The sequence below is a fragment of the Equus caballus genome, chromosome 2 (genome assembly GCF_041296265.1).
Source record: "Equus caballus isolate H_3958 breed thoroughbred chromosome 2, TB-T2T, whole genome shotgun sequence".
Lineage (NCBI taxonomy): Eukaryota > Metazoa > Chordata > Mammalia > Perissodactyla > Equidae > Equus > Equus caballus.
The window spans coordinates 51,451,482-51,478,919 of NC_091685.1; the positions used below are offsets into that span (position 1 = coordinate 51,451,482).

Sequence of the window (27,438 nt, forward strand, 5' to 3'; positions counted from 1 at the left end):
GTGGGGTTCTAATCTCCAAGTCACTCCCAGTGCTCAGTTGCCTGAGAGTAGAACTGTATTTGAGATATGGAAACTACTAGCTTATATATAAAAAGCATTGTTACCTGGCTGAGCTCCAGTTCTGCTTCCTGGGTGATTAGGACCATCCTCAGCATCCTGTATGGACTCGGGCTCTTCCTCCTGTTCCTTCCCTCCCTCCAGAGGGATTTGCCCTTACAACACCCTTACAAAAGGAGAAAGGTCAGGAAGGTAAGAAATCCTGGACCGAGACCCACCAGAAGATGAGTCTCTCTTCTTTTTTACTGTGATTTCCACTTCTCTGAATCAACTAGAGGGACTCTGGGGATGGGAAACAATAGGACATCATCCTTCTAGGGACAAGCCAGGTTGGGTGGGCAGGGGTGAGAGTGGGCACAAGGATTTCCATCCGAAGAACTCGGAGCAGGAGTCCCAATGTGGCAGAGGGCTCCAGGGAAAGTCCCCAGGCCAGTGATCAGTGGCCAAGGACGGGATGCTGAGTGGGATCTGTGGGAAGACAGGTCCTGAGCACTGGTTCCCCAGCTGCCTTTCTGGGGCAGGTGTCTCAGGCGGGCCTTTCCTCTGTCGTGGCTGATCTGAGGGCAGAGCTGAGCCCCCAAGAACCTCTAAGCAGGACCTGGAGTGGGGCTGTGGCCTCAGGAAGAAAAGTCCTCCCTGAGGAAGCTCATAAGATTCCGTACATCTGAGAATGTGCACTTTTCTTGAGCAGAGAAACAGTGACAGAAGATCCATGCTGGGTCCCACATGGGGACCTTCTTATGATCCTCAAAGAAGGAAGACAGCAAGTGTCCATTTTGTGTTCAATTCTCCACTTCAGAAGTAAGTAAAAGGGAAGAAACACACAAGAGCCCAAGGAGTTCAGTGTAGACAGTCATCTTGCTCATGAATGCTGGGTGTCTGCAGCGGGTCAAGAGAGAGGAGAGGGAGCCTTGGGTCTCAGACCCCACAGTTTCTTTTTTTTTCTCTCATTTCAGCATCAAGTGGAGCCGAGAGGGAGGAGCAGCAGGAATAGGAAGAAAAGGGCAGCTTTGAAAGGTAAGCTTCTGCCATTCAGCCCTGGCCTCCAGAGCTGGCCTCCATCTCCTGTCCCTGAGCGCCCAGCTTCAGGGGCTGGAGGATGCCAGGGGCAGAGCCTGTCCCTCAGGAAACAGAGTCCTCAGGAAGGCACCCGGGAAGGAGACGAAAACCCAGATACTTGCCAGATTCTGTGCTAGAAACCAAGGCCCAGGCCAGCAGGCGTCTGGAAATGGGTGTTGCCCATCAGGGGCATGTGGGTTGTGGTGGAGGTGGAAGCACTTGGTCAATGGCAAACCTCAACCCATCAGTAGCTGTGTCAGCCCCATCAGGGATCCCATGGCCTTGGGCACTAGTGCCTGGGCTCCAGAGTCTGACCTCAAACAGTCTCCCCTAAAGGCACATTGTACATAGCCTCCTCTAAGAGCCCTATGCCACTGCCTTCAGCGTGTGACCCAGTCTCCTGATATCTACCTTACAGAGCTGGCCGGAAGGACCTGACAGAAGTGCGGGGCCAGATGTCACTTTCACATCTGGACTTCTTGCCCTTCTCTACTGGACTTCTTGCTCCCAGAGTCTCTGATGTGGCACCAGGGCTGCAGGATGTTTTGGGCTGAGCTGGGAGGGGAGCCATGGGGACAGGGGTGGCAAAAGGCCTGGGGTGAGGGACAACAGGAGAATTCGGTGAAGTGCAGGTGGGGCCATGGAGGGCCATGGGTCTCAAGGGGCCACCCCCGCCTGGCCTGCCCTGCAGTCCCAGGGCCGTTGGCTCCTGGATGCAGCTTGTGCCTCCTTTTTCCTCAGCTCCCCAGGGAGGCTGTCTTCTAAGGGATGCTTCCATCACTTGTCATCTCAAGACTCCCCGGGGGAGGCCTGCAAGACAGCATCTGCCAGAGTCCGCCAATCATGCGGGAAGCCTGTGGAAGGTGCTGCTCTCACCATGACTCCAGCACTTTTCCTTGTTCCTCTGACACAGCCCACTCTAACTTTGGCCTCCACTCTGCCAGCAGAACCTCCATCTGACTTGACCAGAATCCGGCTAAGCCGTGTTGCCACGAGCTCAGCTCCAGCTCACTCCTGTTGGCCATTTCCCAACTCAGGCCTCAGCCACATGAGCTGTCGCATTGAGTTCCTCTCCCAGTGGAACATGATCAAGGTCTTGCTCTTCCCCTGGTCATCACACTTCGAGTCCAAGCAAGGACACCTGTCCTGCCACCAACCAGTGCCCTCATTCTGGGGAGGCCCCACAAATAGGGAGGGAGAGACTGATAGTCCCTCAGTTGCCAACCCTGATGTCCAGAAGCTACTTGAGACAGAAATCACAGAAAGAATACAAACGAAGGTCTGGGGAGAAGAAGAACAAGATGATCTATGCACTCCTCAGATGCTCGAAGCACACAGTATCATGTCTGGGCTGAATTTCCACTGGGACCTACCCCTCCTGTCCTTGGAGCCTGAAGATCTGAAAGCATGTGAGGCTCAACACTCCGCCTTTCCACGGTCCCCTTTTCCCCCGCAGCCACCTGTGATTCTGGGGCCCAATCGAAAGCTGACTTTGCACAGTTCATGGGAAAACCTCTTGAGCCTCCTCCAGGTGACAAAGTCTTAACTTTGACAACAAAAGCATCAGTTCCCAGCCTGGCCTGTCCCCTCCCTGCTGCCTCACCTGTGTATGAGGAAAATCAGAAGGCCTTGGGAGGGACCCTACCTTGCAATGGCAGTGAGCCCTCAGAAGCCTCTCTCTTGGGACACGAGGGCCAGCTGCCTTCTCCAACCTTCACATTCAGCCTCTCAGAGAGGAAAGGTCAGAGTGGGACCATCATGGGGGCTGAGCAAGGCCATCTAGTGCTGAGTTCAGGGGGCCCAGTGGCCAGGAATGAGCTTCAGGAAGAGAGTAGGGGTGGGGCCTCACTAGAGCCCTGCCGTGGGGTGGCAACACTGAAGGGGGAGTCAGGGTCCCAGTCTTGGAGCAAGGTCAGGGGAATAGGAGACACCCTCGGGACCAAACCCCTCCAGGCCCTGCCAGAAAAGGCAGAGGTTTATCACAACAGCCCTTTCAGAAAAATGTTGAGACTCCTCCTGCCCTGCCTGAGGCCCAACAAGGAGGAAGCACCAGAAGATCCCCTTGCAAGGGCAAGCCCATGTCAGCCGCCGCCCAGAGGCAGGCACGGGTCACACACAGCTCGGCGTCAGATGGCAGGGCTGTTCAGGCGCCATCGACAGTGACATCCTTTGTCCGGGTCCTGGGAGAAAACTGAGGCTTGCAGAGAACTTCTGGCCTCCCAGTCGAAGCATCGTAAAAACCATTTCAGGCCTGGGAAGCTGGACATGCCTGTTACAACGACGTTCCCTCCTCCCCAGAGCAGAGAAGAACAATGACAGAGGACAGTCCCCAACCTACCTCCAGGGACCAGAACTGTCCGAATACGAGGTAATGGATCAAAACAGGCATGGCAACTGGACCGTGTCATCCAGGCAGCCGTGGTCCCCAGCCAAACCCTGCCACCCTGGGCTGAGGGTGGCAGCTGCCTCAGCCAATCCATTACCCGTCATGCTGTCTTCAGATATGTGTCTCCTGGGATGAGTAGCCTGTGCCTGACACACTTTCCTCGTAGGAATGCTTGTCTCCCCAAACGGGGAAGTGGAGGAACAGAAAACCTGTTTTTTCTCCTGAGTCCATCCTCTGTGCTAATGGCGTCTTCCCACCCCAATTTTCCCCAAATACATTTTTTTCTCCTTAGAGTTCGCGGCTTCTGTCTGTGCCCTGCTAGTGGTAAAAACGGCATGAGGCTCTGCCATTCCTAAGTGTCTGCTTTGGCTTCCAGAAAGGACAGGGCCATGGGGGGAGGCTGACTGCAGCATGGCTCACCTCCCCTCATCCCGACTCCCTCATTGCACATGAAGTCCCCATCATGCCGTCCTTACAAAAACAAATGGAAGCTTTAGGATATTTCCAGATGAGCAAAACCTCTAAGACCCCAGCCCAGGATGGGCCACGCCAGTCCTCTCCTGCATTCTCTGGCCCTTGAACTTGTGGGGCTGTATGGAGGGGGTTTGCAGAGGCTCCAAGAAGTGCAGAGATAGGTTCACAGGTCACAGAGTGGGGAGGGGAGTTTGGGTCAGATCTGGCCCTGAGTCTGGATGGGGAAGAATCTTGTCCCGCACCCCGAGCTCTTGGTGGGAATAGATGACGCTGCCCCAGGAGCCTCTCTCTATGCTGAAGCTGCCCTGGACATAGGCCTGTGCATCCCTTTCAGCCAAACGTCACCCTCCCTCTGTCCTTGTCACAGTCTGGAGCAGTAGCAATGAGGATGACTGCGCTCCGGGCTCTAAGGGCAGGCAGGTGGGGAGAACGGATGCTGCTGTGGGCCTGTCCCCTCTGCCCAGAGGACCACAGGGCCCTGCTCTCCTGCACCTGCCTTCTCCTCCTGGGGAATGCAGCCAGGGATGAGTGTGTGGCATCACCATCTGATGGTGGGACACTGTGCACCTAAGGTGGGACGTGGGGGAAGGAGACAAGGTGCCACCAGAGTTTAACCACTTACCGACTGAATGACAGTTTTTGATTTTTATTATTTTACCCCTTATAAATAAAGCTGCCATGAACTTCTTTGTGAAGGTTTTTGTGTGAACCTAAATTTTTCTGCACAGTACATATCAATGGCAATGAGTAATGAAGGTTTGAAAATGGGCCCCCCTCCAGGAACTTAGAAAGAATACAACATGCATTAGAGGTTGAAAGGTTGAAACAGGTCAGAGAGAGAAACCCTAACACAATATCTTAGATTGAGCCATTTCCTGAGGAAAATTCCATTACCTAATGCACGACAGGTGCTGAGTACGTGGGAGGGACAGGTTTCACCATATTTAACAAAACACTATCAAAACGTCTTTGTTCAAGATACCCATGACCTTTAACCTGTCAGAATCTCTTTACCCTTCATCTCCTGAGAACATTGACTAGACAGAGATCCGCACCTATGGAGCAGGTCCACTGAGTGAAGTGGATTTAAACTTGAATTAAGAAGAAACTGATGGTTGCTGTGGACTCAAGTTATTTGTGAATGAACAGACAACTTCAGTTTCTCATTTGAATATTAGCACAGAATCACAAGATTAAATGATAACCAAATCCCCTGAATCCGAACAGAGCAAGAAAATGTCAGTGTGTTCCCAGCCTTCCTATGGCTTCTCCAGGTCCTACCAAAGCAAGGAATATTCAGTAGAAGAGAAAAGGGAACCTTTCTGAAACTCGTCTTAATATCGGAGCCACAGATGCTTCCTGTGCTTCTGTCTTCTGTTATGAACAGAGAGAGAAATCATTCATGTCTGTCAGGGAAATAATCCAATGACCCTAAATTTGGGGTGGGCAGTCTTTATTTAATACCATGGGCTCCTCTCTACTATACAAACTGTTCCAGCTGGATTAGATTATCTGGAAGAGTTTTCTCATTGATTTACATTTTAATACACATTCCCTCCTCATCCTGTCTCTGAGCTGGGAGGCAGGCCAATTCAGGGAACACGTGTGAGGCCTGAGTCATGTCAGTCCCCACTCTGGGCAGCTGGCTTTGAGGAGGCCCTGAGTCCAGAACTCTTGTGTGGGAGAGCCTGAATGTGGGACTCTGGTCAGAGTCATACCCTAGCCAAGGGTCCTAATTAGGAGGAATGGCTCCCCATCTGGTCTGCAGATCCCAGAAGGCAGCTGCTGCTTTGGGTGCTGCTCCACCTGTGTGACGAGCCCACCAGGAAGTCACAGAGCAGACCATTCCTCTGAGTACCTGCTGGTCACCCCAGTGGTGTTCCTTATCTTTCTGCTTTCATCAGCAGTAACGTGAGGTCCCAGGCTGCATCACAGAGACAGTCCAACAGCTGGCCTCCCTGGGAATGCCTGATTGAGGCCCCATTTCCTTACACTCTTCCCTGGAAAATAGTGACTTCTGTAGTCACCCAGAGAATCTTCAGGGAATCTTTGGCATGGTGTCTTTAAAAAGAGCCCTAATGTCGACCAAGATGGCAGGGTGAGTGGTCTTCTTTGTCTCTCCCCCTTCGAATCTACAACTAATTTGATATTCACTGATTAACAAAGGATATCCAGATAGCATCTCAAGACGCCTAAGAGACTCATGCTGCTATACATCGGAAGGCAAATGGACTTCCCCCCGGGAGGAGGTGGAAATAGGTGAAAACTCCCTGACACCAGACCCCTGACCATTGGACAGCCTCGTACCTGCAAGAGGCTCTCTTCCAGTGGAGTCCCCCATAGCATTGCCATGCACCCAGGGTGGGAGTGTGCACTCGCCAGTGGAGCGATGGTGGAAACAGGTGACAACAGCCCTACCTAAGCTGCCTGCAATTACTCCTAATCCCAGGAGGAATCTCCAGGGTCCCACACCCACCGGCAGGGAAGGCCTCCACCCGCCATTAGCAGGGAGGACCCTCCCAGAAACCAGAACAAAGGGAAGCTCCCAGTGAGCGGATTCCCCGGCACAGCACCAGACTGCCAGCTGCTGCTGGGCCCACAGTCTCCGGCCCTGCATGGGTCAGTGAAGGGGGCACCCAGACTTCCGATGGACGTTTTTGGGGACAGTGTTGGCATTCCAGCACCTGGCTCTGTGGCCCAGGTGGAGGCTCCTGGGTCCTGCACCCCCCCAAGCATGGAAAGTGTCTGGTCGCCATTAGCAGGGATGGCCCACCCCGCATTCAGAACACCGGGAAGCTCCCTAGTGCAGAACTTCCTACAAGGCAGCTTACCAGCCACCACCAGGCCCACGGATGCTGGCCATGTCCCAGATGAGGCAAGGGGCTCCCAGAGATCCGGTGAGAGGGGTGTGGAGCAGAGTGGAGCTCCAGTGAAATGGCTACATGGCCCAGGCGGGAACTCCAGGTTCCTACAGCAGCCTCAGTGAAAGCCTGTGCACAGCACTAGTAGAGAGACCCCGACTGGCAAACGCAAGGCAGGAAGAACCTGGGGCAAAATTAGCACAGCTAGGTGAGCTCACGAAAGACTGCAGAAGATACCCATATCTCTGCTGGGACCTATAGTGGACAAGTGAGATCTTGTGGGCTCTGTCAGTGACAAAGATGCGATGATAGGTGATCCTGCTCCCAGCTGCTGGGAAAGCCCATAACACAGCTGCAGACCACAAGGAGGGAGCGAATCTAAGTGGGCTGCAACAGTAGGCACCAGCAGCCTGAGGCCCCCTTGCGATTGCCCCCACAACCAACAAGAGACCCCACATGACCACTTTGACTATGAGGAGGAGTCCAGGTACAGTCAGTAACAGCTGACAGGGTTCCTGGTTGGTGCAGTCTAAACAGCTGCCCCCACACACACACCAGTCGCAACAAGTGGAAGCAGTGACTAAACTCTATCTCTATGCAGAGGCACAAATCCATGCCATAAAGCAGTATGAAAAAACATATTAAATCTCCAGAACAGAAGGAAAATGATAAGTACCCAGGAAACAATCCCAAAGACAATGAAATCTATAACCTAAATGACAATGATTTCAAAACTGCCATTGTTAAAAAACTCAAAGAGTTAAAAGAGAATTCAGATAGACAACTAAATGAGTTCAGGAGCTATGTCACAAAAGAGCTTGACACTATAAAGAAGAACCAATTAGAAATACTGGAGATGAAGAACACAATGGAGGAGATTAAGAAAAATCTGGACTCTCTGAACAGTAGGGTCGATAATATGGAGGACAGAATTAGCAATTTGGAGGATAGGAATATAGGAATGCTGCAGACAAAGGAGGAGAGAGAAGTAAGACTAAAAAGAAATGAAGAAACTCTCTGAGTATTATCCGAATCAATTAGGAGATGCAACATAAGGATTATAGGTATACCAGAGGGTGAAGAGAAGGCGAAGGGGGCAGAAGGTCTATTCAAAGAAATAATAGCTGAGAACTTTCCAAACTCGAGAAAAGAGATGGAACTTCATGTGACAGAAGCCAATAGATCTCCAAACTTTATTAATGCAAGAAGACCAACCCCAGGCCTATAGTAGTGAAACTAGGAAATGTCAATGACAAAGAGAAAATATTAAGGGGAGCCAGGCAGGAGAAAATAACTTACAAAGGAAACCCCATAAGGCTATGAGCAGATTTCTCAGGAGATACCTTACAGGCTAGAAGAGATGGGAATGAAATATTTAAAACTCTGAAGGACAAAAACCTGTAGCCTAGAATACTCTACCCCATGAAAATATCCTTCAAATATGATGGAGAAATAAAAACTTTCCCAGATAAACAAAAGTTAAGGGAGTTCATCGCCACAAAACCTCCTCTTCAAAAAATGCTCAGAAAGAACCTCATTCCTGAAAAATCAAAAAAAGGAAAGGGGTTGCAAAATCCAGAACAAAGGAGATAAGCAGAAGGACAATAACACAAAGTAACAGCTCTCCATCAGGACAAAATGCAAAAGAACCAGAAAACAAGTGATAAAATGGCTACAGTAGGTCCCTATGTTTCAATAATCACTCTAAATGTGAATGGATTGAACTCTCCAATCAAAAGGCACAGAGTGGCAGGATGGACCAAAGAACAAGATCCAACAATATGCTGCCTGCAGGAAACACACCTCAGCCCTAAAGACAAACACAGACTCAGAGTCAAGGGATGGGAGACAATACTCCAAGCTAATAATGAACAAAAGAAAGCAGGTGTTGCCATACTTATATCAGACAAGGTAGACTTCAAAGCAAAGCAGATAAAGAAAGACAAAGAGGGACAGTATATAATGATAAAAGGGATGCTCCACCAAGATGACATAACAGTCATAAATATATACGCACCTAACACAGGAGCACCAAAATTCGTAAAGAAACTATTGACAAAACTAAAAGGAGACATCAACAGGAATACAATAATAGTAGGGGACCTCAACACCCCATTAACACCAATGGACAGATCATCCAGACAGAAAATCAACAAGGAAATTATAGAATCAAATGAAAAATTAGATCAGATGGACCTAATAGATATATATAGGACACTTCATCCAAAAACAGCAGGTTACACATTCTTCTCAAGTGCGCATGGAACATTCTCAAGGATAGACCATATCTTGGGAAACAAAGCAAAAATCAATAAGTTCAAGAGGGTTGAAATAATATCAAGCATCTTTTCTGATCATAATGCTATGAAACTAGAAATCAACTACAAGAATAAAGCTGGGAAAGGGCCAAAAATGTGGAGACTGAACAACATGCTACCGAACAAACAATGGATTATTGAGGAAATTAAAGAAGTAATCAAATATTATCTGGAGACAAATGAAAATGAAAACACACCGTACCAAAGTTGCTTTAACTGTTGAGAAAGACATTAAAGATCACTTTGGTGCCTGCTAAGAGAGTTACTCTGCAGCAAATTATTCTGTGATCACACATATTCATAAATTGGAAGTGTATTTATCAGATTAAGATAATAAGAACAACTTATACCATACCTGTTTTGGTATAACTAAGATTATCTTTTTATCAAGGAAAAGATTATCTTTCCTTAGGTCTTTACGTATAATTGTGTAGTAACTATAAAATTGGATACCTAACCACTCGTGTGTATACCAAAGCATTCCTAGAATCAATCATTTGTAGTCAGGAAATGATGCCTCTGTTCTCAGGTGGATTTCTAGAAGATTAAGTCCAAGGGAGGAGCCACGCACAGTGATGGCTCCTTCCCTGCCCACTGAATCCATGCTCCTGGCACTCTCCCATCATCCCACAGTCCCCCCTTACCTTCCTTCCACAGAAATTAGGAAAGAGGATGGGCAGCGGGTTCCAATGGCTGACAACCAAAATGTACTATGAAATGTAACTCAGGGTCTCTAATGTGACAGACACCCATTTACACTTAGAAGGCTGTGCTACTCAGGTTATGTGAACTTCTTGCATATGCAATGTGAGGGTTATCTGTGGGAAGTTCAACTTCATAGTGTGCCATGTCTGTGTGGGTATATTTGTTTGTTTTATGTACTTCAGGCTGATCAAAGAAAATAATAAACAAACTAGACTACCAAATGGAAATTCCCTCCACTTTCTTGCGGGTTTTTTTTTAATCGTGGTAACATTGGATTATGACATTATATAGCTTTCAGATGTACATCATAATATATTTCAAATTCTGTGTAGATTACATCATGTTCACCACCCAAAAACTAATTATAGTCCATCACCACACATGTGAGCCTAATCACCCCTTTGCTGTCCCCTCCTCCTTCCCCTATGGTAACCACCAATCCAATCTCTGTGCTATGTGCTTTTGTCATTGTTTTCATCTTTTACTTATGAGTGAGGTCATATGGTATTTTCCTTTCTCCCTCTGACTTATTTCACTCAGCATTATACCCTGAAGCTTCATCCATGTTGTCACATATGGCCAGATTTCATTCTTTCTTATGGCTGAGTAGTATTCCATTTTGTATATATACCACACCTTCTTTATCCATTCGTCCTTGTTGGGCAGTTAGGTTGCTTCCAATCTTGGGTATTGTGAACAAGGCTGTGATGAACATAGGGGTGCATGTATCTTTATGCATTTGTGTTTTCAAGTTCTTTGGATAAATACCCAGCAGTGGAATAGCTGGATTCAATGGTAGATCTATTTTTAATTTTCTGAGGCTACTCCTTACTGCTTTCCATAGTGGCTGCACCAGTTTTCACACCCACCAGCAGTGTACGAGGATTGCCTTCTCGCCAAATCCTCTCCAACACTTGTTTCCTGTCTTGTTAATTATAGCCATTCTGACCAGAGTGAGGTGATATCTCATTGTACTTTATATTTGCATTTCTCTGAAAGCTAATGATGCTGAGCACCTTTTCGTATGCCTGTTGGCCATCCATATATTTGCTTTGGAGAAATCTCTGTTCAGATCTTTTGCCCATTTTTAAATTGGGTTGTTGGTGTTTTTGTTGTTGAGATGTACGAGTTCTTTGTCTATTTTGGATATTAACCCCTTATCTGACATATGGTTTGTAAATATCTTCTCCTGATTCTTGGTTGTCTTTTCGTTTTGTTGATGGTTTCCTTTGCTGTGCAGAAGCTTTTTAGTTTGACGTAGTCACATTTGTTCATTTTTTTCTTTTGTTTCCTTTGCCCGGTCAGACACGGTATTTGAAAATATGCTGCTAAGACTCATGTCAAAGTGTGTACTGCCTAAGTTTTCCTCTAGAAGTTTCAAGGTTTCAGGTCTTACATTCAAGTCTTTAATCCATTTGCAGTTGATTTTTGTGCATGTTGTAAGGGAATGGTCTACTTTCATTCTTTGCATGTGGCTGTCTGGTTTTCCCACTACCATTTACTGAAGACACTCTCCTTTCTCCATTGTATGCTCTTGGCTCCCTTGTCGAATATTAGCTGTCCGTAAAGGTGTGGGTGTACTTCTGGGCTCTTGATTCTCTTCCATTGATCTATATGTCTGTTTTTGTGCCAGTACCATGCTGTTTTGGTTACTATGGCTTTGTAGTATATTTTGAGGTCAGGGAGTGTGATACATCCAGCTTTGTTCTTTTTTCTCAGGAATCCTTTGGCTATTCGGGGTCTTTTGTTGTTCCATATAAATTTAAAGATTCTTTGTTCTCTTTCTGAGAAAAATGTTGTTGCAACTCTGATAGGGATTGCACTGAATCTATAGATTGTATTATGGAGTATGGACATTTTAACTATTTTAATTCTTCCAATCCTAGGGCACGGAATATCTTTCCATTTCTTTGTGTCTTCTTTGATTTCTTTCAGCAATGTTTTGCAGTTTTCGGTGTACAGATCTTTCATCTCTTTGGTTAACTTTATTCCTAGGTATTTTATTCTTTTTGTTGCAATTGTAAATGGGATTGTATTCTTAATCTCTCCTCCAGCTACTTCGGTGTTAGTGTATAGAACACACCCATTTTTGTATGTTGATTTTGCATCCCGTGACTTGACTATATTCAGTTATTATTTCTAAAAGTTTTTTAGTAGATTCTTTTGGTTTTCTATATATTAAATCATGTCATCTGCAAAGAGTGACAGTTTCACTTCTTATTTTCCAATATGGATCCCTTTTATATCTTTTTCTTTCCTGATTGCTCTCGCTAGGACTTCTAATCCTATGTTAAATAAGAGTAGTGACAGTGGCCATCCTTGTCTGGGTCCTGTTCTTAGAGGGATAGCTTTCAGTTTTTCTCCGTTGAGAAGGATATTTGCTCTGGGTTTGTCATTTGTGGCTTTTATTATGTTGAGGTATTTTCCTTCTATGCCCATTTTATTTAGAGTTTTTCTCATAAACGGATGCTGTATCTTATCAAATGTTTTCTCTGCATCTATTGAGATGATCATGGGATTTTTATTCTTCATTTCGTTAATGTTGTGTATCACATTGATAGATTTGCAGATGTTCAACCATCCCTGCATCCCTGGAATGAAACCCACTTGATCAACATGTATGATCATTTTAATGTATTGTTGTATTCAATTTGATAGTATTTTGTTGAGGATTTTTGCATAGATGTTCATCACTGATATTGGCCTGTAATTTTCTTTTTTTTGTCTCCAGGAATTTTTTCATTTCTCCTTTGATTTCTTCATTGACATAATTATTGTTCAGTAGCATTTTGGTTAATCTCCACATTTCTGTGGCTCCTCTGATTTTCTCCCTGTAGTTGATTTCTAGTTTCATACGTTTGTGGTCAGAAAAGATGTGTGGTATTATTTCGATCTTCTTAAATTTATTGAGACTTGTTTTGTGGCCTAATGTGTGATCAATCCTGGAGAATGTTCCATGTGCATTTGAAAAGAATGTGTATTCTGTGGTTTGTGGATGGAATGTTCTGCATATATCCACTAAGTCCATCTGGTCAAATGTGCTATTTAAGGCCAGCGTTTCCTTATTGATCTTCTGTTTGGATGACCTATCCATTGGTGTAAATGGAGTGTTAAAGTCCCCGACTATTACTGTGTTACTCTCTATTTCTCCTTTTATGTCTCTTCATAATTGCTTTATATATTTAGGTGCTCTTCTGTTGGCTGCATAGATATTACAAATGTTATATTTTCCTGTTGGATTGTTCTCTTAATCATTATGTAGTGCCCTTCTTTGCCTCTTGTTACAGTTTTTCTTTTAAAGTCTATTTTGTCTGATAGAAGTATTGCTACCCCCTCTTTCTTTTCATTCTCATTTGCATGAAGTATCTTTTTCCATCCTTTCACTTTCAGTTTGTGGCTGTCTGTAGGTCTTAAGTGTGTCTCTTGTGTGCAGCATTTATAAGGGTCTTGGATTTTTGTCCAGTTGGCCACCCTATGCCTTTTGATTGGAGCATTTAGTCCATTCACACTTAAAGTAGCCATTGATAAATATGTATTTATTGCCATTTTGTTCATTTTTTTCTGGGTGTTTTAGTAGTTCTACTCTATTCCTTTCTTTTTCTCTTGCTCTCTTCCCTTGTGGTTTGAGGGCTTTCTTTAGTAATATGTCTGATTACTTTTGTCTTACTTATTTGCTTACTTATTATAGGTGTCTGATTTGTGATTACCATAAGGATTCTATATAATATTCTATGTATATAACAGTTTATATCGAGTTGACAGACTCTTTGGCTAAACCTCTTTCTAAAAGCTCTAGTTTTTCACTCCCCTCCTCCCACGTTTTATGTTTTTGAAATCATATCTCTTCTCTTGTTTTGTGTGTGTCTGTCCATTACCCTCTTATCATTGAAATAGTTAATATTGGGACTTTTGTCTTTTAACCTTCATATTATCTTCACAGGTGGTTGATCTGCTGCCTTTACTATATTTTCCCCTTTACCAGTGATTTTATTGCCTGGTTTTTTGGGCAGTCTTTTGGATAATTTTTTTCCCCTATTTGTGGTCATTGCTTTCCCACTTAAATGAGACCCTTCAGCATTTCTTTTAGAACTGGTTTCTTGGTGATAAATTCCTTCAATTTTTGCTTGTCTGGGAAGCTCTTTGTCTCTCCTTGCATTCTGAATGACAACCTTGATGGATCGAGCATTCTTGGCTGTTGGTTTTTCCTTTTAGCACTTTAAATATGTCATGCCAGTCTCTTCTTGCCTGTAGGGTTTCAGCTGAGAAAGACGTTGATGGTCTTATGGGTTTTCCTTTGGATGTTACTTCTTGACTTTCTCTTGCTGCTTTTAGGATTCTCTCTGTATCTTTAATTTTGGACATTTTAATTATAATGTGTCTTGGCATGGGCCTCTTTGGGTTTATCGTGTTTGGAGTTCTCTGTGCTTCCTGTACTCAGATGTCTGTTTCCTCCCTTACGTTAGGAAAAGTTTCAGATGTTATTTCTTCAAATAAATTTTCTGACCCTTTGTCTCTCTATTCTCCTTCTTGGACACCTAAAATATGAATGTTACTGTGCATGATATTGTCCCAGAGTACTTCCCTTAGACTGTTCTCATTCTGGCTAATTCTTTTTTCTGTTCAGCTTGGGCGATTTCCTCTAGTCTTTCGTCTAGCTTGCTGATCCGTTCTTCTGTATCCTCTACTCTGCTATTGAGCCCTCCAGTGAATTTTTCACTTCCAGTGTGGCATTCTTCATTTCCGATTGGTTCTTTTTTATCTTTTCCAGTTCTTCATGGATGAGCTCACTGTGTTCATCCAGTCTTCTCCCAATATCTGTAAGCATCCGTATGACCTTTTGTTTGAACTCTTTGTCAGGTAGCTCACTTATTTCTGTTTTGTTTAGTCCTGTTTGTGGGGTTTTGTCCTGTCCCCTTGCTTGGAATGTATCCCTTTGTCTCCTCATTATGCCTCTTTCTCTGTGTTTATGTCTATGTATTAGGTGAGTTGGCTATGTCTCCTGATCCTGGAGATGTGTCGTAGGTAAGAGATGCCTTTGGAGGCCCAGCAATATGCTTCTTTCTCATCACCAGTCTAAATGATAAGGAGTGGCCCCTTTGTGGGCTACTTGTGTCCTTCTGCTGTGGCAGGGATGCTCTTAATGCAGGTACCAGGGGGGTCTAGTCATTCCTTCCCTGGCCAGCTGTTTCTAAATCTGCTTTGGGGAGCCTCAGCACCATTGGCTACAAGGTTTAAGAGCACACTCCTGTTTCAGTTTTCCTGGTAATTGAGTAGGTACCCAGTGTAGCTGGTTGCTAGATTCAGGGGCTTACAGTTGCCATAGGCCTCAGACCTGCAAGGCTGTTGTCAGTTCTCTTAGGAGTGTAGGAGTGGGGCAGACCCCAGGCACAGGAGCACTCAATTGTTTCAGGCTTTGGAAGATGGGGCTGATCCTTTTAATGGCTATTTCTGAAGACCAGGTCTTCTGACACTGATACGCCTCAACCCCCACTGGACCACACACCATCAACACAGTCCTGGTCCATGCACACTTCCCACCCCCCTAGATTGTAACCCACTGCCCCACTGCAGAGGCCGCCACCTCTCCAACAATGCCACCCACAGTTCACCTGGTCTTCACACAGGCCCTGCCCCACAGAGGCAGACACACTCACCTGTCTGTAGAGGATCAAGGCCCCCAGTCAATGCAGGCTGACAAGTAGCCTGAGGGCTTGCTTTGGGGCATGGCCGGTCTCTCGGATGGGCTGCCATCCCTGCCTGAAGAGATTAAATCTGCCCTTTAAAGGGTGTGACAGACCCCAGGCTAACAGGCCAGCGGAAGAACTTCAATGGCGTCTGCCAGGGTCTGTGTCAGCACACCTGGACTAGGTCACAGCAATGGCCACCACCAATGTCTCAGTCTCCAGAGAAGTCTCACCTCTCACCAAGATGCACCCAGAGCCTACCAGGTGGCTCTCTTTTCACCAAAGGACTGTCAGGCTTCTATGTGGTGATTTTAGGTTGCTAAGATGGGTGACTTTTTGCCTGGGCCTTAAAGGGATGGGTCTTTTCAGCTTCCATCCAATAGTTTTTCTGCAGGTGTCCTTGCTGCACTTAATAGCCAGTGAAGCCAGATAGTAAGACCCTCATCTCAGTTGTGCTGAGTCTGAAGGATGTTTATAGCAGTATTGGCCCCCACTCCGGACGTCACTCCTCGAGGGATGGCTGCATACCTTAAGGTGGCTCCTGCCTGGCCAGATTAGGAACTCCACTGCTCCTGAAGGTGACCTTTTCCGTCTCCACAATGAATTTCTGCCTCTTCTACCTTACTCGGGACTGTCCCTTTCTCTGGGGGTTCTTTTCATCCAGTTTTCAGTTTTCCATCCAGGATAATTTTTCCAAAAATTGTTGTAACCTGGTTGTGTTCGTGGGAGGAGATGAGTTCAGAGTCTGCCAACACCACCATCTTGATGAGATCAAGTCTCCCTCCCCTTTCTGAGGCTGTTTTTCTCTCCTCTCCTTCCTAGCAATGAAAACATGTGGGAGAGCAAAGCTGTGACTCAAGCCCACACCAGATCCCAGGAAAATTTCCAAGACCCTAGAGATGCCCAAGGACCGGGGGCATGTTCAATGCAGGAAGAAGGGTCTTCATGGCACTCTGAGGATTAGCTGTGAATGGTAGAAAAATCTGGAGTGACAAGAACGAGGAAGCCAAAAGGCACCCAGTTCTGCCCACCTGCGACGAGATGCAGAGTTATCTCAAAGAGGGTGTCCCAGCCTGTAATAGCCCCCAGGGAGCTATGATGGGCCGAGCAGTGTGGGGAAGGGTCCATTTCATCTGCAGCACCAATGGGGGAAGGGCTAACCCAGGGAAGAGTCAATGTCTTTGTATTAATAACACCGGATGAGTAGTTGGATGGACAGCAGTTAAGATCTGTGTAAGCAGAGTTAAGTCTATGATGGAGGCATGTGTTGAGGAAAACACATACACAGAAAAACAGTGTCTCAGACAACCCCACTAGAACCACGTAATCCTGTTTGTTCTCTAGACAAACTGCAGAGGTTTGGAAAAGGCTGGGTCCTCAAACAAATCTTTGACCTGACTATGGAGCTACAGTGGCAGCACTCACAGATCTCCAGCTCCTGTTCCCCCTTACAGAGCTCACCTCCTGGCAGAGCAGTGGCCAGGTAGGAGTCTGTGTATGAAAAAGGCTGTCTTTCACTCCTGAGGATGGAAAAACTCAGTTCTCCACCTCAGGTGTGTTTCTCCTTTACGTTTACACAGATAACTTCACTTCTGACACTTACGGTCACCAAATATGTGGGGTTTCTTCCCCATACCAAGCAATTCTCCATGACACCAGCTGGGTGCTCTAGAGTTTATATCCATTCTGACACTGTAATGTCATATCCCACAAATTTAGGGCTCAGTCTCACAAGACTGCTCCCACCCTACTTCAGACACAAATCAAAAATAGTAGGTGCCCAGGTTACCCACAACTTCCATCCAACTTCACTACAAATTGGAGGTCCTCACGACCCCCTCCTTGGGTTCCAGTAATTTGCTAGAGCACCTCACATAACTCAGGGAAACATTTACTTAACGTTTACCAGTTTATAAAGGATTGGATAAAGGGTACAGATGAACATCCAGATGAAGAGATACATGGATCCTGGTCTGAGAGTGTCCTGAGCAGAGGAGATTCTGCTCCCATGGTGTTGGAGTGCATCACTCTTGGAACACAGATGTGTTCACCCACCTGGAAGTGCCCTGAACACCTTACGTTTGAGATTTTGTGGAAGCTTCCTTATGCAGGCATGGTCAATGTTAACTCCATTTTCAGCCCTTCTCCCTTGACAAAGGAATGAGAGGGTAGGACAAAAAATTCCCAGCGTCTACTCGTGACTTGGTGTTTCTGTTGCCCAGTACCCATCCAGGAGCTATTCAGGAACCACCTAATCAGAACTTCAGCTCACATGACCCACACCGGGCTTCCAGGTGGGCCACACAGGCGTCTAAACGCTGGAGAGTTAAGACAGACTATTTTAGGTAGAATAAGAAGAAATTGGGTGAAGAAGCATAAGAGATTAAACAAAATGAGAAAATTCTTAATTCTTGGGTTTGAAAATACTGAATTAGTGTGTGGAAATATGTGTCTGTGTGGGAATGTGTAGGTATGACTGTGTGTGTGTACATGTCCAGCATGTTCCATAAGTCTTTGTGAAGCTTTTCTAACTTCATAAGTATAAATGCTACTATCATAGAACACAGTACTGGGAACTTTACTTACTTACATTTTTCTTATATTTAGTTTAAATAATAAATGACTACTTTGAATGTTTGTGTCAGTTGTTCTCAGTGAAGATGGCAAATGTTGATGGAAAACATAACAATATTAATATCCAAAATTAAATAAAGTATAAAATAAAGTTCGACTTCTGGAATAACGAAACGAAAAAGTTACTATGTGGACAAATGGAGTTGAGATTTGCACAACATGGATGAACCTGGAGGGCGTTATGCTCAATGAAACAGGCCAGTCAGAGAAAGACAAGGTCTGCCGGGTGTCACTGACATGTGAACTCGAAAAACAATAAAAGAAAGGTCAACTCAGAAACAGAGAGTAGCAAAGCAGTTGCCAGAGCTGTGGGGTGGGAGGAATAGGGAGAGGCAGGTAAAAGGGGACAAACTTTCAGCTCTGAGATCAAGAAGGTCTGAGGATCTCATGTCTGATGTGGTGGCTAGAGTCGAGAACACTGAATTGTATAATTGAGATCAGCTAAGAGAGCAGTACTTCAGTGTCCTCACAGATACACAAAGTCAATAAGTGAGGTGAAAACAACAATCACAGTTGAGGACAGAGGAGAATCAGGATATGAATCCCTGGGAACTAGATCAAATTCCTGGGAGAACTTCAGACTTTCAAAGGCCATGAGACAGGTGGGTTCAAACCAAGAATCCAGGAGACGCAAGGAACCGGGTGACATCTGGCTTCCAGGTGGAAGGAATAGAAAACTAGCTAAGGTCTAGAAGGCCCAGGAGGGTGGAGGGAGGCAGTTGTAGGTCAGTTGGCGGCGGAGGGGCTGTGGTCCAATCTGCTTCCCTGCTGTCCCCTCCCCACCTCAGAAGCCCTTGTGACAAGGCCACAGTTCCATGATGAGGGTGTGGGGTTCTAATCTCCAAGTCACTCCCAGTGCTCAGTTGCCTGAGAGTAGAACTGCATTTGAGATATGGAAATTCCTATCTTATATGTAAAAAGCATTGTTGCTACCTGGTTGAGCTCCAGTTCCACTTCCTGGGTGATTGGGACCATCCTCTGCATCCTGTGTGGACTGGGGCTCTTCCTCACGTTCCTTCCTTCCCTTCAGAGGAATTTGCCCTTAGAACCTCCTTACAAAAGGAGAAAGGTCAGGAAGGTAAGAAATCCTGGACCGAGACCCACCAGAAGATGAGTCTCTCTTCTTTTTCACTGTGATTTCCACTTCTCTGAATCAACTAGAGGGACTCCAGGGATGGAAAAGAATAAAACATCATCCTTCTAGGGACAAGCCAGGCTAGGTGGGCAGGGGTGAGATTGGACACAAGGATGTCCATCCAAAGATCACAGAGCAGGCGTCCCAATGTGGCAGAGGGCTCCAGGGAAAGTCCCCAGGCCAGTGACCAGTGGCCAAGGACTTGATGCTGAGTGGGGTCTATGGGATGACAGGCCCTGAGCACTGGTTCCCCAGCTGCCTTTCTGGGGCAGGTGTCTCAGGCGGGCCTTTCCTCTATCGTGGCTGATCTGAGGGCAGAACTGAGCCCCCTACAGCCTCTGAGCAGGACCTGGAGTGGGGCTTGGGCCTCAGGAAGCAAACCCCTCCCTGAGGAAGCTCATAATGTTCTGCACATCTGAGAATGTGTGCGTTTCTTGAGCAGAGAAACAGTGACAGAAGATCCATGCTGGGTCCCACATGGGGACCTTCTTATGATTCTCAAAGAAGGAAGACAGCAAATATCCATTTGGTGTTCAATTCTCCACTTCAAAAGTAACTTAAAAGGAAGAAATACCCCAGAGCCCCAGGAGTTCAGTGTAGACAGTCATCTTGCTCACAAGCGCTGCGCGTCTGCAGCTGGTCCAGAGAGAGGAGAGGGAACTTTGGGTCTCAGCTCCTACAGTTTCTTCTTTTTTCTCTCCTCTCAGCGTCAAGTGGAGCCGAGAGGGAAGAGCAGCAGGAATAGGAAGAAAAGGGCAGCTTTGAAAGGTAAGCTTCTGCCATTCAGTCCTGTGCCCCAGAGCTGGCCTCCATCTCCTGTCCCTGAGCGCCCAGCTCCATGGGCTGGAGGATGCCAGGGGCAGAACCTGTCCCTCAGGAAAAGAGCCCTCAGGGAGGCTCCTGGGAAGGAAATGAAAACCAAGATACTTGCCATATTCTGTGTTGGGAACCAAGGCCCAGGCCAGCAGGCGTCTGCAACAGGGTGTTGCCCAGCAGGGGCACGTAGGCTGTGGTGGTTGAAGCACTAGGTCAATGACAGATCTCAACCCATGAGCAGTCTTCCCAGCCCCATCACGGATACCGTGGCCTTGGACAATAGTGCCTGGGCTCCAGAGTCTGACCTCAAACAGTCTCCCCTAAAGGCACATTGCACACAGCCTCCTCTAAGAGCCCTAGGCCCCCGCCTTCAGCGCTGTGATCCAGTCTCCTGATATCTAGCTTACAGACCTGGCTGGAAGGACCTGGCAGAAGTGCAGGGCCAGATGTCATTTTCGCGAAGGCAAGGAATCTTGCCCTTCTCTCCTGGATTTCTTGCTCCCAGAGTCTCTGATATCGCCCCAGGGCTACAGTCGGCTTGGGGCTGAGCTGGGAGGGGAGTCATGGGGACAGGGTTGGCAAAAGGCCTGGGGTGAGGGACAATAGGAGAATTCTGTGAAGTGCAGGTGGGGCCATGGAGGGTCATGGGTCTCAAGAGGCCACCCCCACCTGGGCTGCCCTGCTGTCCTGGGCCCCTCTGCTCCTGGCTGCACCTTGTGCCTCCTGTCTCCCACAGCTCCCCAGGGAGGCTGTCTTCCAAAGGATGCTACCATAGCTCATTATGTCAAGACTACCCTGGGGAGGCGTGCAACACGGCATCCACCAGAGCCCAGAAGCCATACAGAAAGCCTGTGGAAGTTGCTGCTCTCACCATGACTCCTGCACTTTCCCTGGCTCCTCTGACCCACACCCCTCTACCTCTTGCCTCCACCCTGACAGCAGAACTTCCAGCTCACTTGACCAGAATCCCACTGGACACTATTGCCACAAGCACAGCTCCAGCTCACTCCTGTTGGCCATTTCCCAACTCAGGCCACGTCCACATGAGCTGGCGCATTGAGTTCCTCTCCCATTGGAACATGATCAAGGTCTTGTTCTTCCCTTGGTCATCACACTTCGAGTCCAAGCAAGGGCACCTGTCCTGCCACCAACCAGTGCCCTCATTCTGTGGAGGCCCCACAAATAGGGAGGGAGAGACTGATAGCCCCTCAGCTGCCAACCCTGATGTGCCAAAGCTGTTCAAGACAGAAATCACGAAAATAATACAAATGAAGTTCTGGGAAAAAGAAGAACAAGATGATCCAGGCACTCCTCAGATGCCCAAACACTCAGTATCATGTCTGGGCTGAATTTCCGCTGGTTACTACCCCTCCTGTCCTTGCATTCTGCTGATCTGAAAGCATGTGAGGTTCAACCCTTGGCCCTTCCACTGTCCACTTTTCCCTCCTCTGCCACCTGTGATTGTGGGACCCACTTGAAAGCCGAAATTGCAGAGTTCTTGGGAAAACCCCTTGAGCCCCATCCAGGAGAGAAACATAAGACTTTGACAACAAAAGCATCAGTTCCCAGGGTGGCCCGTCCCCTCCCTTCAACTTCACCTGTGAGTGAGGAAAACCAGAAGGCCCTGGGAGGGACCCTACCTGGTGATGGCTGTGGGCGCTCAGAGGCCTTTCTGATGGGACAGGAGGGCCGGCTACCTTCTCCGAGCTTCGCATTCAGCCTCTCAGACAGAAATGGGCAGAGTGGGACTGTCGTTGGGGCCGAGCAAGGCCATCTACACCTGAGTCAAGGGTCTGCAATGGGCAGGAATAAGCCTCTGAAAGAGAGTGCAGGTGGGGCGTCACCAGAGCCCTGCCGTGGGGTGGCAACACTGAAGGGGGAGTGAGGGTCCCAGTCTTGGAGCCAGGTGGGAGGAATAGGAGACGTCCTCGGGACCAAACCCCTCCAGGCCCTGCCAGAAAAGGAAGAGGTTTTTCACAAAAGCCCTTTCAGAAAAATGTTGAGACTCCTCCTGCCCTGCCTGAGGCCCAACAAGGACTAAGAGCCCGAGGATCCCCTTGCAAGAGCAAGCCCATGTCAGCCGCCGCCCAAAGCCAGACATGGGTCACATACAGCTCGGCGTCGGATGGCAGGGCTGTTCAAGTGCCATCGACAGTGACATCCTTTGTCTGGGTCCTGGGAGAGAAACTGAGGCTTGCCGAGAACTCCTTGCCTCCCAGTCGAAGCATCACAAAAACCATTTAAGGCCTGGGAAGCTGGACATACCTTTTACCACGACGTTCCCTCCTCCCCAGAGCAGAGAAGAACAATGACAGAGGACAGTCCCCAACCTACCTCCAGGGACCACAACTGTCTGAATACAAGGGAGTGGATCAGAACAGGCACAGCCACTGGACCTTGCCAGCCAGGCAGCCGCGGTCCCCAGCCAAACCCTGCCAGCCTGTGCTGAGGGTGGCAGCTGCCTCAGCCAATCCATTACCCGTCATGCTGTCTTCAGATATGTGTCTCCTGGGATGAGTAGCCTGTGCCTGACACACCTTTCCTCGTAGGAATGCTTATGTCCCCAAATAGGGAAGTGGAGGAACAGAAAACCTTGTTTTTCTCCTGAGTCCATCCTCTGTGCTAATGGCGTCTTCCAACCCCAATTTTCCCCAAATACATTTTCTTTTCTCCTTAGAGGTCGTGGCTTCTGTCTGTGCTCTGCTAGTGGTAAAAACAGGGTCAAACTCTCCCCTTCCTAAGTGTCTGCTTTGGCTTCCAGAAGGGACAGGGCCAATGGGGGGAGGCTGACTGGGGCGAGGCTCACATGCCCTCATCCCTACTCCCTCATTGCACCTGAAGTCCCCATCATGCCATCCTTACAAAAACAAATGGAAGCTTTAGTAGATTTCCAGATGAGCATAACCTCTAAGACCCCAGCCCAGGATGGACCCCGCCTGTCCTCTCCTGCATTCTCTGGCCCTTGAACTTGTGGGGCTATAGAGAGGGGGTTTTCAGAGGCTCCAGGAAGTGTAGAGACAGGTCACAGAGTGGGGAGGGGAGTTTGGGGCAGTGCTGGCCCTGAGTCCAGAGGGGGAGGAACCTTGTCCCGCACCCTGAGCTCTTGGTGGGAATAGATGACGCTGCCCAGGGAGCTTCTTCTCTCCCTGCTGAAGCTGCCATGGAGATGGGCCTGAGCATCCTTCTCGGCCCAGCATCACCTTCCGTCTGTCCTTGTCACAGTCTGGAGCAGCAGCGATGACAAGGACTGTACTCCTGGCTCTGAGGGCAGGAGGGTGGGAAGCATGGATGCTGCTGTGGGCCTGTCCCTCTGCCCAGAGGTGCGCAGGGCCCTGCTCTCCTGCACCTGCCTTCTCCTCCTGGGGAACGGAGCTGGGGGTGACTGTGTGGCATCACCATCTGATGGTGGGGCACTGTGCGCCTAGGGGGGGACCTGGGGGTAGGAGACAAAGTGCCACCAGAGTTTAACCACTTACCTACTGAATGACATCTTTTGATATTTATAATTTTACCCCTTATAAATAAAGCTGCTATGAACTTCTTTGTGAAGATTGTTGTGTGAACTTAAATTTTTCTACACAGTAAATATCAATGGCAATGAGTAATGAAGGTTTGAAAATGGGCCCGCTTCCAGGATCTCACAAGGATATGCAACATGTGTTAGAGGTTGAAAGGTTGAAACAGGGCAGAGAGAGTAACCCTAACACCATATCTTAGATTGAGCCATTTCCTGAGGGAAAGGCCATTACCTGACGCACGGCACAGATGCCGAGGACGTGGGAGGGACAGGTATGACCACATTTACCAAAACACTGTCAGAACGTATTTGGAGAGGAGACCCTTGACCTTTAACCTGTCAGAAGCTCTTTGTTCTTCGTCTCCAGAGAACATTAATTAGACAGAGATCCACACCTATGGAGCAGGTCCCCTGAATGAACTGGATTTCCACTTGAGTTAAGAAGAAACTGATGGTTGCTGTGGACTCAAATTACTTGTGAATGAACAGACTTCAGTTTCTCATTTGAATATTAGCACAGAATCACAATATTAAATGATAACGGAATCCCCTGAATCCGAACAGAGCAAGAAAATGTCAGTGTGTTCCCGGCCTTCCTATGGCTTCTCCAGGTCCTACCAAAGCAAGGAATATTCAATAGAAGAGAAAAGGGAACCTTTCTGAAACTCGTCTTAATATCGGAGCCACAGATGCTTCCTGTGCTTCTGTCTTCTGTTATGAACAGAGAGAGGAATCATCATGTATGTCAGGGAAGTAATCCAATGACCCTAAATTTGGGATGGACGGTCTTTATTTAATACCAGGGGCTCCTCTCTACTATACAAACTGTTCCAGCTGGATTAGATTATCTGGAAGAGTTTTCTCATTGATTTACATTTTAATACACATTCCCTCCTCATCCTGTCTCTGAGCTGGGAGGCAGGCCAATTCAGGGAACACGTGTGAGGCCTGAGTCATGTCAGTCCCTGCTCTGGGCAGCTGGCTTTGAGGAGGCCCTGAGTCCAGAACTCTTGTGTGGAAGAGCCTGAAAGTGGGACTCTGATCACAGTCATGCCCTAGCCAAGGGTCCCAATTAGGAGGAATGGCTCCCCCTCTGGTCTGCAGATTCCAGGAGGCAGCTGCTACTTTGGGTGCAGCTCCACCTATGTGATGAACCCACCAAGAAGTCACAGAGTAGACTGCTCCTCTGAGTATCTGTTGCCCACCCGAGTGGTGTTCCTTCTGTTTCTGCTTTCCTTAGCGGTAACATGAGGTCCCAGGCTGCATGACATAGACATTCCAATAGCTGGCCTCCCTGGGAATCGCCAATTTTGGCCCCATTTCCTTACACTCTTCCCTGGAAAATAGTGACTTCTGCAGTCACCCACAGAGTCTTCAGGGAATCTTTGGCGGGGTGTCTTTAAAAAGAGCCCTAATGTCTTCACAAGAAATGGACATGGAGGTCTAGAACAAGTACCAAACAGGGTTAGGTTTTAAACTTCATGAAAAGTGAGAAAATCACATTGGGATTGTCAAGAATATGATGCACTGGGAAAATAAGTCATCTAAAATATTGAATTGCACCCACTTTTTCTTCATTGACTAAGGTGATCATTGAATATCTCTCAATCATTCTGTTAATATGATCCGTTATAATGATTAATATTTTGAATATGAAAAAAACCTTGCCTTCAGGAACTCCACTCTCTTTAAAGGATTTTGTGTCCATTTGCATTTCCCCAAGATTTTTCATTTCTTTATTTGTAGTGCTGGTGGACTTCCCTCATCCTCTTTCATTCCCTCCACCTTGCTGGAGTTTACTACGCATTCCAATGCAGACATCAGCATTGTCCTTCCTAGCAGAGGAGTCTGGAATCAAAGAAACAGGCAAACTGAGAGACTGAGCTGTAGAACGCGGCATAGCTGTTAATGAGACAAGGAACCTCACCTTTCAGGGAAAGCCACAATCTCCTGCATGAATAGAGATGCACAACTGGTAAACGAATCATAAGCAGAATGTAGCACAGTGAAGATGAGAAGATTTGTGATACTAAAGTGAACACATACATTGTGTCCAGATCCAACGACAACTCGTATTATTTGCAGTTCAGAAATGAGGAAAAGTAGTAGGATATTTCTTCAAAATGGTGCTTTATTATCAAGATGAAGGCTAAAAATTTCAGTTTGGTGGCCTATTAATGAACACATGATGATTCTTTTTCATTTTCCCTTATTTCTTTCATAGTCTTTTGTTGCTGCGCTAGGCATATTTGAGTGCCCAGTATCTACTTAATGGCTTATCAGAAGGCCATCCTTATGATATAAGCACAATTAGGTCAAAATTGTGTTAAGCTCTGTGGGGTCAAGAACACAAGACTGAGAGTCAAGGGACTGTGTGATAGGCCTACCTTTGCCACAAACTAGACATATGACCTTAGGCAAGTAAGTCACGTGGCTCTGACCCTCCCTAGGCCTTGTGTGGAAGTGGTGCTCCTGGGCCCACAGAATCTCAACATTCCTCCAAGATGCTTGAACCTCTCCAAAATACTTGCTGTTCTCCAAAGATCTGCTATCCAGGAGAAAAGTCAGACACATCCATAGATGTATGTGCTATCAAGCAAATGCTAAAAGTGGTTTAATAGAAGTGGAATGAAGTATGTGGAGATATGGACTTTGCAAGGTTCTCTGAAATGCTCTTAAAGGAGGCAATTATGGATTTTGACTTTGAATCACAGTTAAGATGTTACAGAACTCTGGGGAAGGTGTAGAGTGAAGGAAAACCTTGATCAGAGCAGGAAAGCAGGGTTGAAAGGCTTGGCATCTTCAGAAGCCTTGAGTCCACAGACTGTATTGGTGAGGAGTGACCCACTGGGAATGTGCTGGTAAGAATTCCAGGACAGAATGCAGAGCTATGGGTTGACCCACTGCTCACAGTAATTCCATGTTCAGAGATACCTTCAATGCTCTTTCTTGCATCAGATCCTAGAGATATATATTATTTCTGCCACACACGAACTATTAAACCATTCAATGGTCTATATTTTAAGTGGAACCATGTCTGACACTTCATAAGTTCTATATAAGTGTTTTTACACCGAAAGTAAATAGAATAACTTCCCAGAAAGCCCACTCCCTTGCTTGATATGCTCTGTTTTTCTTAATTTGTCCCAACATCATTTCGTGACAGGAGGCAATAAAGTAGCAGACTGGAATTGCAGTCCCAGCTCCAGAAAAAGGTCTTTTTTGGACTTAAGAAGAATGAAGTTGTCTTAACTGTTGAGAAAGACATTAAAGATCACTTTGGTGCCTGCTAAGAGAGTTACTCTGTTGCAAATTCTTCTGTGATCACACATATTCACAAATCGGGAACATATTTATCAGATTAAGCTAGTAAGAACAACTTATACCTTAATTCTTTTGGTATAAGTAAGATTACCTTATTATCAAGTAAAAGAGTATCTCTCCGTAGGTGTGTGTATATATAGTTGTGCAATAACTATGAAATCAGATATCTAAGCACTACCTGTCCAACAAGTCAGAAAAATTAACATGTTGATCAAAAAGTACAATCCCTAAGTGAACCCCCAGTTCTCACTGAAAAAGGGATGTCCGATGATGTCACCAGGGAATTCCTCTAGGACTCAAAGGGCCCTCTTTTTCCAGGTTCAGGCAAGACTTGAGGCTCCAGTGGCCCAGAGCGGGCAGGAGGGGGAAGTCAAGGCTAACTCTGAGAAAGAGAACACGTGGAGGGCAAACCAGGGAGACCAGAAAGGGCTGCTAAAGACTGAACTCAAACCTGGGCCATGGACCCAG

General features: G+C 46.9%; 1 protein-coding gene across 2 annotated transcripts; it reads left to right on the plus strand.

The window, feature by feature from the left end:
• Window positions 1–3,793, plus strand: LOC138920012 (spermatogenesis-associated protein 31E1-like). Of its 2 annotated transcripts, XM_070246931.1 has the most exons (4): window positions 1–249; window positions 1,014–1,074; window positions 1,535–1,979; window positions 2,064–3,793. In XM_070246931.1, exons 3-4 carry the CDS (start codon window positions 1,757–1,759, stop codon window positions 2,660–2,662), a joined length of 822 nt encoding a protein of 273 aa, XP_070103032.1. In that variant the 5' UTR covers window positions 1–249; window positions 1,014–1,074; window positions 1,535–1,756; the 3' UTR covers window positions 2,663–3,793. The 2 variants fall into 2 exon arrangements, with proteins under 2 accessions (XP_070103032.1, XP_070103031.1); XM_070246930.1 differs by having other exon boundaries at window positions 20–249; window positions 1,535–3,793.
• Window positions 3,794–27,438: the final 23,645 nt, after the last annotated feature.

Bases quoted from the DNA above. Each gene is read 5' to 3' on its own strand.
- LOC138920012 (XM_070246930.1), top strand. From the start codon at position 1,757: ATGGAGGGCCATGGGTCTCAAGGGGCCACCCCCGCCTGGCCTGCCCTG.